This window comes from Ylistrum balloti, unplaced genomic scaffold, assembly GCF_031769215.1.
Source record: "Ylistrum balloti isolate Yb309-2 unplaced genomic scaffold, AGI_CSIRO_Ybal_v1 Utg369810, whole genome shotgun sequence".
NCBI lineage: Eukaryota > Metazoa > Mollusca > Bivalvia > Pectinida > Pectinidae > Ylistrum > Ylistrum balloti.
Window position 1 is genome coordinate 184,281 of NW_026781983.1, and position 16,138 is coordinate 200,418.

Genomic DNA, 16,138 nt, shown 5'->3' on the forward strand with positions numbered 1-16,138 from the left:
TGCACTCACAACAACCTTCCTTAGGTCTATATACAGTGTTATATGTTCCTACTGTGATGTTTTGCTCCGTACATGCAATTAAACACAGAAATTATGATTTCAGATACTCATGAATTTGAAGTCAATGTGCATTTTATAAAGCATGATAATAATTTTGCTTTTCTGAAATTTTTTTCGGTGTCTTCAAATTGAAAGGCGTGATAAACCTATGATGTTGATTATGGTACAACTACTGAACTCTAATTGCATACCAGTTCACAGCATTAAATACTTAACATTCCAAAATAAATGAGACCATGTTAAAATATAAAATCAAAGGAAAAATAATTATCTAAAGACAAATGATACACAATAGACATATATTTTTAATATAAGATAGCATTTAAAATTTTGTATATTTTTCAAATAAGATCGAGATTCAAACATTTTATACGAATAAATCAATTTGATATGTGATATCATAAAGATGAATAAAAACGCTCATAAAATTAATCTAAGTATGTCTCATGAAAAAGAGAGAAAGACTGGTATTCCATCCTTCATTCTAAATCCTCCGGTATAAAAGATGAATTTAAGTAGATACATGTGATCTTGTCCCTTCGTATGTTGTCCTTTACATATCTTCGATAATATTTTACATTTGATGAATGTCTGTTTTCTGGTATAAAGTTTGCCTCGTTGGTAAGTCATACTTCAAAATATCTGCAGCCGAACACATCAATCACATATTTTTGGAAGGAGTTAATCATACTCTAACTCGTATGACAAGAGCAGAAATGTTGATGTAAGTGTGGTTAAGAAGCGACATTTTGTCAGCTGAGTGATGTATTTCTGTTCTCGATGGAGCTTTGGCCTTATTCTGTTTTGGGTCATTTTTAGATCTGAAATAACACATCAAATTCGACATCAAATATACCTTATTTTCTCAGTTATTATCATGGCCTTATTGCAAAGTGTAAGCTTCTTAATGTCAAATGCAATTCAATTATGTTTTAGAAAGGTGAGGTTCTTATTGTTTCTAAATGTCAAATGCAATTCAATTATGTTTTAGAAGGGTGGGGTTCTTATTTCAAATTGGTTTAAAATAGAAAAAGATATGTACAAATAATGATTACTACGGCGAAAAAGTACATACACCGATATACTTACTTTCATACATTTAGGCATCTTTTCTGACCAATGACGCAGCTCCTTGTCTTTGCTTTGCCGTCATCTGAGAATAAATTAAATATTGTATAATTAATTCGAAATTGAAACAAGCAAAATGACAGCTAGACATTGATTGGGATTGAAATATTGTTTAATATGCTACGATAAGTAATCTTATCTGCTATAAAGACATCTCCCTCCTAATCCTGATCTCCATAACGACCTTATTATCATTGTTGCTATAACATCCTGTCTCTTTAATTCCGATCACCATAGCGAAAAAATTGTTTCGATGACACAGTGTCTATCTAATCCTTGTCTTAAGAGCTACATTACAACCCTTGGTTATATGATATGTTTCTAATCATGATTACTACAACGACATTATGTTGTTAGTACGACATTTCATCACTAATCCTTATTGTTTTAGCTATCGCTGTTGCTGCGATTCCCCGAGAGTGGGAAAGGGGACAGAGGGTCAGGGATTTTACTTATGAGTTTGCTATCTAAGTTCTATTGTATTTAGCAACCTTGTTTATAACAGATTTCTTGATCATAATACAAGTTCAATCCTTGTCATTGATAGTATATTGATAATATGATTCCTTGAAATGTACATTCAAAATAAGGTGACAGATAAAATATCATTTCCATCGTAATTATGAACTTTGAAATACTATTTCGTTTTTTAACTGCATCCATATAACTTTGTAAACATAATAGATATTGAAATTCACTGTTTTTAGTTCAAATGTAGAAGTAAGTATTGAATAGTTACTTACATCTTAAGAAATCCACTGTGACATATGTACACATTATAAAATCCAAAAGAATATCAATTCGTTATCCAACTTTACACTGACATATGTCCAATGTTAGGTCGACGGCTTCGGTAATATTAGTTAACTCCAAAGTCATCCGCCCATATGTTCATATATACTACCCCTGATGTTATTTATAGAATACAGTTAAACCGAACGCTCTGTGACTTCACCTGACTGTGTATTGGCGTTTTTAGTGTTTATGTACGCATGCGCATTGTGTGCTTGAGGTCACTGACCACATCAGTCGTGGCTTATGTGCCAGCAGCAGCATGCTTATACTTATGTTATTGTTTGTATCTTATAGCAGTCTGCTTTCTACATAGAAGTATAGTATTATATTTTGATATTGTATTGGTTGTGAAAAGAAAGGGTCTGACAACGTTTTGTATTAGCTTACAACTTAATTGTGTTGTAAACACTTCCTAAATTTTCCCTTTCTTTCTTTCTTTCTTTATTTTTAATATTAATTAAACCTCTTAGAAAAAAGACAACTGCAAGAGTGATTTTATGTTCTATGTTTATTTTAATGACAAGACTGGACTTGGTTTCTTTTGAATATAAGTCAACTAAGATTACTTTACAGGTCAGTAACGTGTAGTGTACTGATCGCATCCATACTTAAAGTGTATGTGTATAGAGGGTCACTGACCGATGCGGTCAACACAGACTGTTCCATCCTGGCACTATGTATAACATGTTACTCAGACTTGCCCAAATCATTCTTTATTTTTGTATTATCTTTGTAACAATATGTCAGTATGGTTTCTTCATAGCTTTTTGCTGCATGGATTATTTGAATTGTGTTTTATGTGGAATACATATTTTTCATTCATTTTTCTTTTCTTTTATCTTTTTATTCATGTTTTTATCCTATCAATATATGCCGGTTGTTTAAAAAAAAAACAATCTCTTTTATGTGAAATGGCACCTCAGGTGATTTTATTATCTTTGGTTGTGAACTGAAAATAGTTTATTCACACCGGAAGCGTCATTTTACAAATGGCTACACTGCAAAACAAGTTTAGCGTTTAAAGGAACAAAGGGGTAAAATTGTATATCAAATACTTTTATTAGATGTGTGAGCTTTTTCTTGATGATCTCATCGTTTTTATACCGAAGATTTCTGTCCCTGAAATATTACAATTTTCTGGTTTAATCGTAGGTCTGCTGAGAAAAGAAACAAATCGGTATATGAAATAATCCCATTTTATACAATTTGGAGGGTCTGTTTTATATACGTTTACTTATATTCGATTTCATCATCAGTATAAGATATAACGCGTTTTTATAGGTTTTCGTTTGTTAATCAACTGTTGGCGTGCCATCAAACCCCCAGCACTTATTACTTTCATTGGTAATTAATAGTCAAAGTCATTCACCTCAGCAGGCCTTATTCTGGAGAATTCTTTACCATTCCTAATATATAACAAGCAGTAGTATGCCCATATAAGGTAGTATTTGTATAGATTACATGTGCGAAAAACAAATGAAGAACCATTTGTCTGTTTAACGAATGTTGGGATATCAATACCATAGCTGTGGAGCAGAAGTCATTCACCTATCTACATCTCGACTCTATTGACCGTCCACTGTGGGCTTTAAACTGGGTCAGGCTCTCCTTGGGTCCTTTACGTAGGAGTGAACGGCTGCATTGGTTTGGGGACTATTATCGATCACTTTGAGGTCAGTCACCTGCTTTATACTATGCCACAACGTTGATACTGACAGTGTTACTTCAGGAGTACCGCCATGTTTTATTTCTTTAACAATGTGTTCCAGTTTTTCAGCTGCACAATAAGCATATCATCTAAATGATGTTTATGTAATCGACGCCTTTTTTCATTAACTTAATCTATATCTCTGTATCAAATATTTCTTAATTATTTTGTGTTGATTTAAGTAAACTAATTTTGTAAAATAGTATTATCTGTCATCTTTGTTAGCTGTTAGAAAATAACCTGCTATTTGTCTGCTTATCATTTAATGAAGAAAACGTCTAATCTGTTTGCTATTAATAGTAATGGTACTTTACATGTGTATTGTAGACAGGACGAGCGTGTTCAGGTCATTCACCTTAGTTGGTATAGGCCTAATGGATCACTCACAAAAGACATGTATTCCTGCTGTAGTACACTTTATGCATATTATTTTTTATAACCAGTTATATGCGTTCCGCCCTCCCGTGATTTCTTATATGTTTATGAAGGTCTTCAGAAGTGGGGAGACATTGATTCAGTTTATATACAGGTCACTGACCGCTAGTTCACAAACGTATATATATTATATATGAAGAGGGTTAATGCATTGTCAAGTATTGGTAACGGACGCGTCACTTTCATGATTTCAGTACCCGATATTTTGAAGTGCTGTAGCTAAACGTTAATGATAATGCATTGTTTAGCTCAGCTAAGAATTTCAAAAGATTTGTTCAAAATTAATTTCATATCAAATATTTAATTCCTAATATATTTGGCGATAAAAGAATTACCTATGCTTCATGTATGTCCTACATACCTCTAAAATTGTATATTTTTAAATAAGGAAAGAAACCAATTATTTTTGGAATTAAATATTGGATAATTGGAAGATATACTTTTTCTGCCTCAATATTACGTTGTAACAGAAGAGTGCGATGCATAGAGATGTATATATACTGTATAGTTATATATTATATAGTTATACATTGACTAGTGATATTTTCTCTGGTTATAAATTGTAAATATATACATTGTATTGACTTATGTACAGCATATATATACATTGTAAAGGCATATATTGTATATAAACCTGTATACACATTGTAAGACCTTAGCTATAAATTGTGTAAGTATGTATTGTTCATGTATATATTCTAAAGTTACAAACTGTAAAGGTATGCATTGTATATTCTGATGTACACATTGTATATTTGTTTATATATATATATACATTGCATAGCCATAACTATACATCATATAAGTATATGTTGTACAGGTTTATATTCCAAAGGTATACATTATATTATATAGTTGTCAGTAGTAAAGGTAATCATTGTATTGGAAAATTTAACTGTTATTGATGTTCAAGGCGTTCGTTTTCTAACATATCGTATAAAAATGGCGGATGTTAAGTAGCGTCCGTTTTTTTAGTGACCTTGATTGAGAAGAAGGGAAGTATGTTCTTACTTTTTCAGCTGAACGTCTAGGCGTTATTCACTATGTCAAACATCGCATCTGATCCTTGCTATTTAACAATGAATATATCAAATATCATGTTTGATTGATTTAACCTTAATGAAATATACAATTTGTTGATGGTAAAATACAGGACGTATGTTGTACGGAGAGCATACAACTTGGTCCATGAATTTTCTTTTTCGTCTAAATTAGAAAGATCATGTATTTGGTCATATTTTGGTGGGTTTAGTAACACGATCGTTAAGAAATAATAAAATATTTTCATATCCATAACTGAAGTTCAATAGATACGTGCAATTACGTTTCGATAAAAGGATGTATGTAATACTCACCACATTCATATTTCGGGCAATTGAGTTCCATCTCGAGATGTAACACCTCGGCATATCCGGCAGACATGCTGCTCCTCCCCGATGGACTGCCCCTCCCGGCCAATCAGTTGGTAATCTGGCCGGGCACCTTGCTCCAGACTGGTTACTACAAGTTACCTCACTGTCTCATTACACCGTCATCGCTGGCGTCAAACGCTTTTCGCTCAACTCCACACACTTGGTATTTCTACCAACTAAAAGATCACGTAAAATATTTAGGATATATCTAATATAGCATAAAAAAACTCAAAACGCCCCTCACTCGAATGGGTTTCCAATTAGTCTATACCGTAAATGATAACTGCGGGTTATTTAGGAGGAGTCATTTAAGGACGCGAGCTCCTATTGGCCTGCATGTATGTCAGTAGGCAATGTCATGGTGTAACTAGGGCTCATTGACCCATCAAAGTAGAAATTCCGCATAATGTGCTCTACAAAGCAATGTGGTTTACGCGAGAGGGTAATGAACGCTGTGCCTTATTCGGCTGTAGCCCGTGTCAGTGACCGAATCGAATGAAGCTGATTAATTGTACGTGTGTGTAGGTTAGTTGTACTCTGATATACTGATTCAGTCTATGTATCACTTACTTTATGATAATCCGTTTATTTATGTTTTTTAAACATGTATTGGACAAGCCATTTATGTAGTTATATGAAATTACATAAATGTATGTGCAATAGAATTAAAATGTCCTTTTCAAACATGAAATTCATTTTCGTGTATGAAAAATGATTACTTAAACAGTCGGAGCCATTATCCATGATGAAAATTATGTAAAGAAACAAAATCCGATAGTGCAGACAATGAAATCCTCCTACATCGAGTCATTTATTAGTCTTTAACGGGGTACAATTCATGGAAAATAAGAAACGAGGGTTTTCACATAAACATGGAATGATTTATCTTTAGAAAACGAATGAACAAGTTACAGTTTTCAAACTGGATGTGAAAGCAAATAATTTGTGATTTCATTCCGCGGCTATACAAAACTTTCTTTACAAAATACATACCAATCGTTTGAAACGTTGATCAAAATAGACAATTAGGTCTTTATTTTTTATAAAGAAATAACAATCATTCGATTTCTTTACTGTGATTGATTTTAACATTCATAACAATCTTCCCTTATCTAAAGGTCATGCCCAGTTAGCCCTATACTTTGCGGTCGGTCATTGCTGTCCTCACTGGATGTATCACCTTATTTTTTTTCTATTTACCTACACACCTATTACTTTGCCCATCTGACACCTAACACCTATACATTCTGTAGGTATGGTATCAGAATTGTACCTGCAGTCCCCCATTGCACGATTCGTAAGAAACAACTTAATTTGTTATTTTTTTCTCTTCTTTTTAACAAGTTTCTTCTTCCTAATATTCCTTTTTACACTACCTCACTTTTGTAGGCTAAATGTTCCGTCCCCTGGCCAAAGGCAAATCAATTCGTTAAAAATTAAAAGCTGCTACTCCTGCTTAAAGCTCAGTATTTTTCGAGTGGAATGGCAAGTCCGTGTGTTATCAGAAAAAAAGTTGACCGGTTGTGTTGTCCTGCTGGGTGTCTTCGGCAGTTTACTTCAGTGTGGCTGCACTATAAATTCAGTATCTGTTTCGCGCTATCACAAGATAAATACAAACGTACCTGACTCTCACAAAACATACTCACAGGTGTCACACAATTAGCTCGCATACAGGTGAGGTCGTCCTTAAAAGACCATGGTTGTTTATAGGACGCTAAATATTAAAACAAAACAAAACATCTATATATAAACGTATATGTATTTCGTGGCATGTCCATGTAATCAGCACGAATATATTATCGATGCAATCTTCCATGTTATTTAAAGTGGCATTTCTTTTGATAATTATTACAAAACAATCCTAAATAAAGTTACAATCCATTGCTTACATAACCAGAGAAGTCTTACTCAAAATTTCATTAAAATTGAAATGTATGAATAGCAGAAAATATTTTACATGAGCCATTGAAATGGTATTTTTAGAATAAGGCATGGTGGTTTGGAAGTACATGCGTCCTCTACTTAATTGACGATGCCGGGCATGTCAATCAAATTCAATCCTAGAAATATCACATTATCCAAATTCACAAAGTACTCATGGTAAGGAGCATGGAACACCTCGAACTATTTTACATGGCGGGTGTCGTCCATAAAGCAGAGGACCTTTATCCTTCCCGTAAACATGGTCTTATTTACTTTGTACTTTTCCATGAGTCTTCCTTTAATACTTTTGGCCTTGTTTTGCCCAGGTTTTGTTGACTTTGAGTTTTGGTTATGATTCTGTTCACATGTTGGTATTTTTTTGTTGATATTACAAATTACCTTATCACAAACATAACACTATCACTGAGCCTTCATCTTCACTTCTCACCTTCGACATCTGTTACAGAAATCGCCATTATGAGGGCAAAATCCAGCATATGACTTTTATTGTAACATTAGAAATAATATTATGGGTTGAGGAAGGAGGATTGCTACCATCTAGTTATTAAAAAGTTCTTTATAAAGAAAATGAAACCATTAAAGAGTGTTATAAATCAATTAATTTTCACTCTAATTTACGTTAATTAGGTTTCATTTATCCCATATCCTAAAACATATGAGTGTACTTCTCGTTCACACAACTAGGAAAAAATACTTTTTGACAGATTTTGAAATTTAAAATTTGGAGGATGCGGGTATTTTGTTGTGTAATTTTGAATTTATGATGTTACGTGATTGTTCATAGTTATGACAACACAATCGATTTTTACTGTCACAGCCAATGAAAAAAAATTCCAAGTATATAACACTAGTGACATAATCATGAAAATATTTGACGAACTTGTTTGAAAATAGGCTGATTATATGATAAATGGTAGTTTAAAATAACTTTTCCATATCTGTGTTATGTATCACTAATTAGTGTTGGCATATGTTGCTTTTGACAATTGATGATAATAAAATAGTAATTTAAATGGGTTTTGTGTCGTAGTTGTACACTTTTAATCAATAACAAAATATAAATAGAACATATCGTCGTAAAATCAATTTGTATATCATCTTTATATGAGTCAGAATTTTTATGACGTTCTGTAGACTTTATGTATCTGATTGAAGTCTGTGACGTCGAAACCGATAACAATGAAAGCCAATATATCGTCAGAATCATCCGGAATATACCTCACTCACTTTTATTAGTCGCTTAAAGAGCTATTCTGTCTGCTTGCAAAATTTGCGACTGTTCCGTACCTTTTAAGAATTCATTCTAATGACTTTTTAAACCATTGTTATCTCCTGTGGTCAGTTTGGAAAGGCGAATTTGGTGTTAAAACTTCCAGTTACTTTTGTATTATAGATTTAAACATCTAAATATAACACATTAGCATCTTAAGAAATCTGAACTTGTGCGGAATACTCTTTAAATGTTATCCTGATGTGTCCCATAACGATAGATGTTTCATTATCATAATTCATTTCATACTGCTATTATCAGGGACTTTCATTGTAGATACTTTTATCAAATCTACTATGTGTTTATTTCAAGTCAATAGACGGAACTATAAGTTACCATATCTTTTATTCTGGAAGTCCTATAAAGACCAAACGGCTGTATGGTGTAGCATTATTCATTATTGTCAGTCGTGTCTATCCTTTAATAGGTGTTGAAAACCAGATAATTATTTTACATTGTAGTCGAGAGCGTGACATTTGCACATGATTTACACGTTAATTGTTCTATATATGCGCCTTCGGGTTTAAACTTGATGTTGATATAAAAATTCAGTTAGGTTTGTAAAACGCATATTGACTGAGGCATAGTTATTTACATATATTTCACCCATGCATGACTACCTCCACATCCCAGTATTAATAAAAACAAAACACAAATGCCACAATATTAGTTTATTAAGAAATGATGAAGTGACATTGAAAACTCATCGAAAGCTACTTTGTATTTTATCATGATTCAGTTGCGAATGCTAAGGATATTTAATATCATAGAATGAAAAAAACTATAAATTTAGCACCTCAAAACGCTTAAATATCCAATGGAATATAAACAGATGTAGGAAAGGGGAAATTTGCGGCAAATCAAAATATCATAAGATTTCATAAAATAATCAAGGTCTGTTACATTTTTTTCATGATGTATCATAAATGATTTAAAGGGATATCTGATAACGAAAATTGTTTAAAAATATATGAAATGTTATCAATCTTTTTCATAAGATGCCTTATGTAATATTTAGATAACTTTAAAACGATCTAAGAGTACAGTACTCGAGATATATCGTTGGTGAGATAATTAACAAATATGATATACATTGTATTCTGTATTGAAATGTTATAAATAGGATCTCGAATGAGTTCTCATTTCATATACGAGATTTTATGAATCGAGTTTTCGATTTAAAAAAATAGCCCAAGCGTACTTTTTATCTCTTAACATAGAAAACTTATATTTTGACAGGTTTTAAAGTCATAATTTGAAAGACATGATAAAAAGGAGTCAATCATTTGTTGCACCATATTCAATTGATGACATAATATCATTGTCTATATTACGACATCACAACAGCCAATGAAAAATTCTCCCATGTACATTACACTAGTGACAAAGGCAAAAATGCAACATGGGAGAATTCACCGGATAACAGGTTACTGGTGTGATAAATTGCATCAGATATCTCATAGACAAACATGTGTAAGATATGTGTGTCTATTTAAATATAAAAGTATTTAATCAGCATTACCCCATTACTAATTTGCGAGCTTGGAGAGACTGTGCAATTTCAACACAACAACAGAGTTATGAGATTGAAAGCATGGACGTGAATTATATTAAACGGAAGTTGGTACCTAATTAGTAAACCGTACAGAAAATTAAAGACCTGGTTAGCATATTTCAGATATTTTGAGATAAGATATGAATTTTCAAAAATGATAAACTACGATAAAATTCTATGAAAAGTTTCTAAATAATGAAAAAAAAACATTATCCTTTTTTATTTGACAAGCGAGATTTTTTATGCATGTAATAAGCACTAGTGCGTAATAGACAGTTAAAATATAGACATATTTCGCTTTTTTCCCAGAGTAATTGGTGGTGTTAACCTATGTGATCCGTATTATATTGGATAACTTAAGTGATTGTTTTTCCATAAAAAGTGCCTCTCCCGTAACATGAAATCCGGGATCCATTCTATCCTCAGGAACACCGTGGACCTATGGACTTAGTTCTCAGTCCGCGGGAACACATTAAATAAAACGCATGAAGCGTTTTCTACAATGCGGATGAATTAAAGTCTACGGAGTTATCTCTCGTTTTCGAAATCAAGAGATGTTTTTGATGTATGATACACATTTAAATAAATAAATAAAGATAAAATGTATTTTCTTCAATGATTTAGATTCATGATATCAACAAAAGGTCGATGACAGCAGCTGTGGTTTCGGGAACTGGGTTTCATTTATTCATGAAAAAGGCTTATTAATGTCCGATCTCCAACGGAGTAATTAAAGGGAGATAATACTGTGAACGTAGGATACCAAGATATAAATCTAAAACATCGGTTTTGCATATCGGATACCGAACATACCGAATATGATGTGTACCTCTGCCTACTGTAAGACAAATACATCATATGTATTCGTGTGAATCATATAGCATATAAAAAATTACATTGTTTTCAATAAATTTCAATTAATTTTAAGGTGTTGTTATCATTATAAAATCCAACATTACCGCATCGCATACCGCCAAATCTTGTTACAGTGTAAGTCACAAGGTATATAATAGATACGATGAGATCCGAGAAAACAGGGTGATATCAGGGTCCAAGAATGTCAACAACGCAAGTAGGAAATTCTTTACCTCCGCTGTTTTATTGGTGAAACTTTCCTTTCTTCGTAGTTAAAATATATCTTAACATTCAACCGTTTCACTACCCAAATACAACTCCATTTTTTTCATTCTTAAATGAGTTTGGCTTCATGCAAAGTGAACCTGCCTACCCTTGGGAATTTTCCTTCTCATCGAAGGCACAGGTAAAAGGCCCGATGGAACTCGAACGGCGGAAACAGGAAGCTAACAGGTGCGAAAATCGACTCGTCCAACGGAACAAACAGGTAGACATAACAAAATGGCTATGGTAAAGGGGAGAAGAGATTGGGGAGACGATTCGAATGTAGGAGGATCCGTGGTAACTGAAGCTACCACGACTGCATCAGAGAGGAGACGAATTCGAGAAGCAGGGTTAGGCTATGTATACTGGTTCTCCTATGTCTGTGCTATCGCGTCCCTGCTTCTGGTCTTCATCGCGTTCGCCTCACCGTATTGGTTCAAATCCTGGGGACGGGTTCACAGCCCGCTTGCTAATGTAGGCATGTGGCAGATTTGTTTATCAGGATGGGTGAAACCAAGGGATCCTAACCTGAGATCCTACGTGGGATGCTGGTGGATACACTCCACTTTCTTTGAGGAGGTTTTTGACGATATTATGCCCCGTAAGTATAACACCTGTACAGGTGTAAATAATAGGTACACACCTGAGATCAAATGTAGGTCACTCATGAATCATCCGTTATATTCTTTTATACCTCCTTCCTCAAAATAATTTCCCGTTTTATCGGTACTAGCAGTGATTTTCGCGGTTAATCTCCGTAATTAATTAAAATAAAACGTTAAGTAAATTTCAATGATAAATCCACAATGAGTCATTTGTCGTGATGCCAAGGGACATAACTATTGTTTAGATATTGTGTTGTACATTGTGTAGATTTATTAACTTACTGCATATACACTATTATCACAGACTTATGAAGTATATGTCAAAGTCCTTGTTTTTATAGCTGTTTTGCTCTTTTGTTAGACGAGAGATTACCAAACATAATTGTGTTTTCCTATCTTTTTTTTCAAGAGTGCAATGTATGACACAATATTAGTATCAGGTTATTTCATAAGGTTTTGAAGGAACAGTATAAGAGTAATTTTAAAAATAAAGCAAGTTTATAAAATCTGTTAAAGAGATATATGCATTTGCTTATCCTTGCTAATGATGGGCCAACAACATTAATTAACTAATTAAATTCATTCCATAACAAAAATTAATTAAATAATTTTTATAGAATTTTAACAAGGGAGTCCAGAAATGTTTTGAGTCCCATAATTCATTTCTTCAAAATTTGAGTGAGTCCCAGACAGGAAACATGAGCTCCAGATTAAAATATGTGAGTCTGAAATATTACTGAAAATACTGGTAAATGAAAAATACATGAATGAGTTATTAGCAAAAACGATCTGATGAACATTTCCCTGTACAGTAAAAATTGTTAAATACTCTCCGAGAACATTCTGAAGTAAGGAATATCTTAAAACCCTGAGAAGAACATTTCTAAAACTTACTGGGGGAAAATTCTCTGAATGTGAGATTGATGATCTGTTAAAAATTATTATGTTAATATAAACCAAATTAACACATTCATATATCAACATTTGATATTGCAATTCCAATGAGTTGTATTGTGCAGTGAGGCCATATATACGATGGCACTGTCAGTAGCGATCAGCCGTTGAAACCTTGGGTGAACTCCAAGGTGTGTTCATTGGTAATGCTTAAATGTGGCAGTTTATATTTCTTTGGAAGCTGAGATATTATGCAGTTAGACTGTCTTGTACTGTCCTACCTTGGGAAAGATATGTTAATCTGATGACAGGGGACGAGCCTCCTGCATCATGTTTAGTGAGGTATCCGCCAGCTACTACCAAGAAACCCCGCTTAAAAATGACATTGCTTGGCCTGTAGACCTAAATCTTAGCAAACAAGTGTTGTGCTGTATAATGATAAAATTGAAGGTATTGTTGTATTTTCATATTAGTAATGTTTTTGTTTTGTCACCAGCATGGTTCCGTGCTGTCCAGGCTCTGGTCATCTTCACACTGCTATGCTGCATGGCTGTTGTCTTCCTCCTGAGTTTCTACATGTGCGGGTCTTTAAGGATGAAATACTATGAACCACGAAAACTCAAGATGTTTTCAATCATTGCTGTTCTTTTCTTTGCTTCAGGTAAATTAATATACACATGCTAAATGTTATTTTTTTCTGTATCTGAACATTTTATTAGCACAAACATATTATCGCGTCTTTATAGATGATTCCAGCATAGCAAACAGCTTTATGATCAGATGGGTAGGTTTAATAATGATATTGATAGGTATCCTAGGCTTTCTTTGATTGTTTTATCACAAAATCTTTCCTAACAGTACCAAAAATTCTTAGCCCCTACTGATTGTTATCTGTGACGTCATAATTGTCAAGTTAGTCATATGACCAGTATAGTTAGCTTCTTAATTTCATTCTATGAACATCACTTTTTCAAGTGTTTAACATTTGCAGCGAATTTTGTATGATTTTTCCAGATGAGTTCAGAACTTATTTTCCAACATTTTGATGAACCTGATTACTTAGAGCTATAATTAGTTCTCAAAAGTTGATGGATTCCCACAGGAAAAGAACCAAGACTCAATTATCTTAGTTTTAAAAATCACTACACTTGAATAGTTGAAAAAAATCAAATGTGTGGATGAAAGATTTATTCAGAATGCATTGTAAAAAGTCTTTTTTTAAAAAATGAAATTTTCAATTTTCATTCTTACAGTAAAAGATAATTATATAGCAGTCTTTTTTGTAGGATTTTTTAATGAGAGTCCAAAACACCAATTCCCACATTTTCCTAATACTATGAAGTGTAGTAGGTTCTCAAAATTTGAGTGAGTTTCAGTAAATGTATGAGTCATGGACTCAAATATCTGAGTCCACAATATGGCTGATACATGGTACTATATTAAATATATATAATTGAAAGGTAGAGATATATAGATACTTTGTGCCATTAATATATTGCATATTTCAATTTTGCTTTTCTAGGAGTTCTTGTGCTTATCTGCTCCTTTGTGTTCGCCATGAAAGCTAAAGATCCAAACTGGATGCCAAGACCATGGTTGAGCTACTTTTCCTTTTCGTTTGGATTTTATGTCCTATCTGGGTTTTTCTCAGCATTTGGTGGGCTTGCATCATTCATTAAATCTACAGACATTCGAAAAAAGAAGAAGAGAGGTGTGACCAGAGTCCATGACAAGCACCGCCCCCCACCCCCTCCAGCTGTCAGTCAACTTGGAAGCACTACCACTGGGAAGGCTGAATCTTTTGTTTAATTGATGCATTTTTCTTTTATCGGCATCACACCAGTTTCACAGTAATTTCATTATTATCATATGCTTAGTCTTTAATGAAATACTACTGCAAATATTGGTTACTTTTCTGATGGAGTTTTGATTTAATCTATTGCCTATTAACACAAATGTGTAGATGTGTCTAGACAAGAAAACAATGCTAAAAATTGTACCATTGTTAAGGTTTTCTGATTTCACTAGATAGATCATTTTTTTATTTCAATATTTAACTTAAACTATCTTACATCTGAAACTTTGACTATCCAAAGATTATGCTATGTAGAATAAATATCTAATATATACAACAATCTTTTAATAAAATTTCCAGGGCCAATCTTGCAGAGATATTGTCCAAGTATAGGCCAGGTATGTTTTTAATCCATTGTTCAGGCGGTGATTTTTAAATGCGATGCAGTGTCTATGTGTTTGTATTTGTGCTGAAACATTTTTGTTGCAAATTAAACCTATTTTCCAAAAAATAATAACTGGTAAGGACGTTGTAACAATATAGACCAGTTAGAAAACTTATCAACTTATGGCAAACACATTCTAAAAATAAAATCACAATCACAAGATCTCCAGTTGAAGAAATTCTCCAAGAAGCAATTTCCTGCCAAATTTTGTGGTTCATAAACTAGATTTCGGGATTATATCTAGGGCTAGGCAGTTCCCAAACAGGATATTCTGCTACTTAGATTACAGCTGGTCTCTAACATCTTTCAGCATTTAGCAGGCCATCACGCAATTATCAGTGAGAGTGGAGGCCACATGTTTACCACAATAGAATGTAAGGTCATCAGTAAGTTACTAACAACAAATGTGGAAACTGTCTGAAACCACCAAGGATGAAAGTAGAATGCTATTTGGAAACCTGTCCTCAGGAGTTGATCCTCTTCTCATTTGATAGATTTTTACAAAGTTTCCTAATAATTTCAAACATTTTTCGCAATTTTTCACAATGTTTTGTTGTAATGTATTGTATCTATCAAAGGGAGGTAATCGGAACAAGACCAAAACTGTACAAAATAGATTTATATTTGTTAAAGTTAAAAAGATGCCATTTTAGTATGAAATATATGTAGCTCTTATGTATAACGCAAAATAATGTATTGAAATTTCATATATGTAATCCTGAGTGGATTCATGTCCTTTTAATTGTATATATTCAGAAATGTCAATAAATTCATCTTAGCATTGTGCATATCATCTCTTCAACCTCATTATTTTAGCTTTGTATAGAATGTTTAGAACAGAATCACAAGACTGTGTAAATAAGTACATGTATATATTTCATGTATATAAGTATCATTGGATTATTTTTCATTTTATCTAATTTTACATTCCATGTTTTTTATCAATGACTATTCCATGCATTCCATCTAATCT

General features: G+C 33.1%; 1 protein-coding gene and 1 long non-coding RNA gene across 2 annotated transcripts; one reads left to right on the forward strand and one right to left on the reverse strand.

Moving 5' to 3' along the window:
* Positions 1-383: 383 nt before the first annotated feature.
* Positions 384-5,654, reverse strand: LOC132544852 (uncharacterized). Its single transcript, XR_009554018.1, has 3 exons — positions 5,482-5,654; positions 1,150-1,213; positions 384-881 (listed from the first exon to the last, which is right to left on the reverse strand). It is a non-coding gene; the product is annotated as an uncharacterized LOC132544852 (long non-coding RNA).
* Positions 5,655-11,663: 6,009 nt separating this feature from the next.
* On the forward strand, positions 11,664-15,880 carry LOC132544823 (uncharacterized). Its single transcript, XM_060208470.1, has 3 exons — positions 11,664-12,027; positions 13,422-13,586; positions 14,448-15,880. The coding sequence occupies exons 1-3, from the start codon at positions 11,664-11,666 to the stop codon at positions 14,732-14,734; spliced, it is 816 nt and encodes a 271-aa protein (XP_060064453.1). The 3' UTR covers positions 14,735-15,880.
* Positions 15,881-16,138: the final 258 nt, after the last annotated feature.

Coding starts and splice junctions, on each gene's coding strand:
- LOC132544823 (XM_060208470.1), top strand. CDS start 11,664: ATGGCTATGGTAAAGGGGAGAAGAGATTGGGGAGACGATTCGAATGTA. Junction 12,028..13,421: donor TTTTGACGATATTATGCCCC/GTAAGTATAACA, acceptor TTTTGTCACCAG/CATGGTTCCGTGCTGTCCAG. Junction 13,587..14,447: donor TGTTCTTTTCTTTGCTTCAG/GTAAATTAATAT, acceptor TTGCTTTTCTAG/GAGTTCTTGTGCTTATCTGC.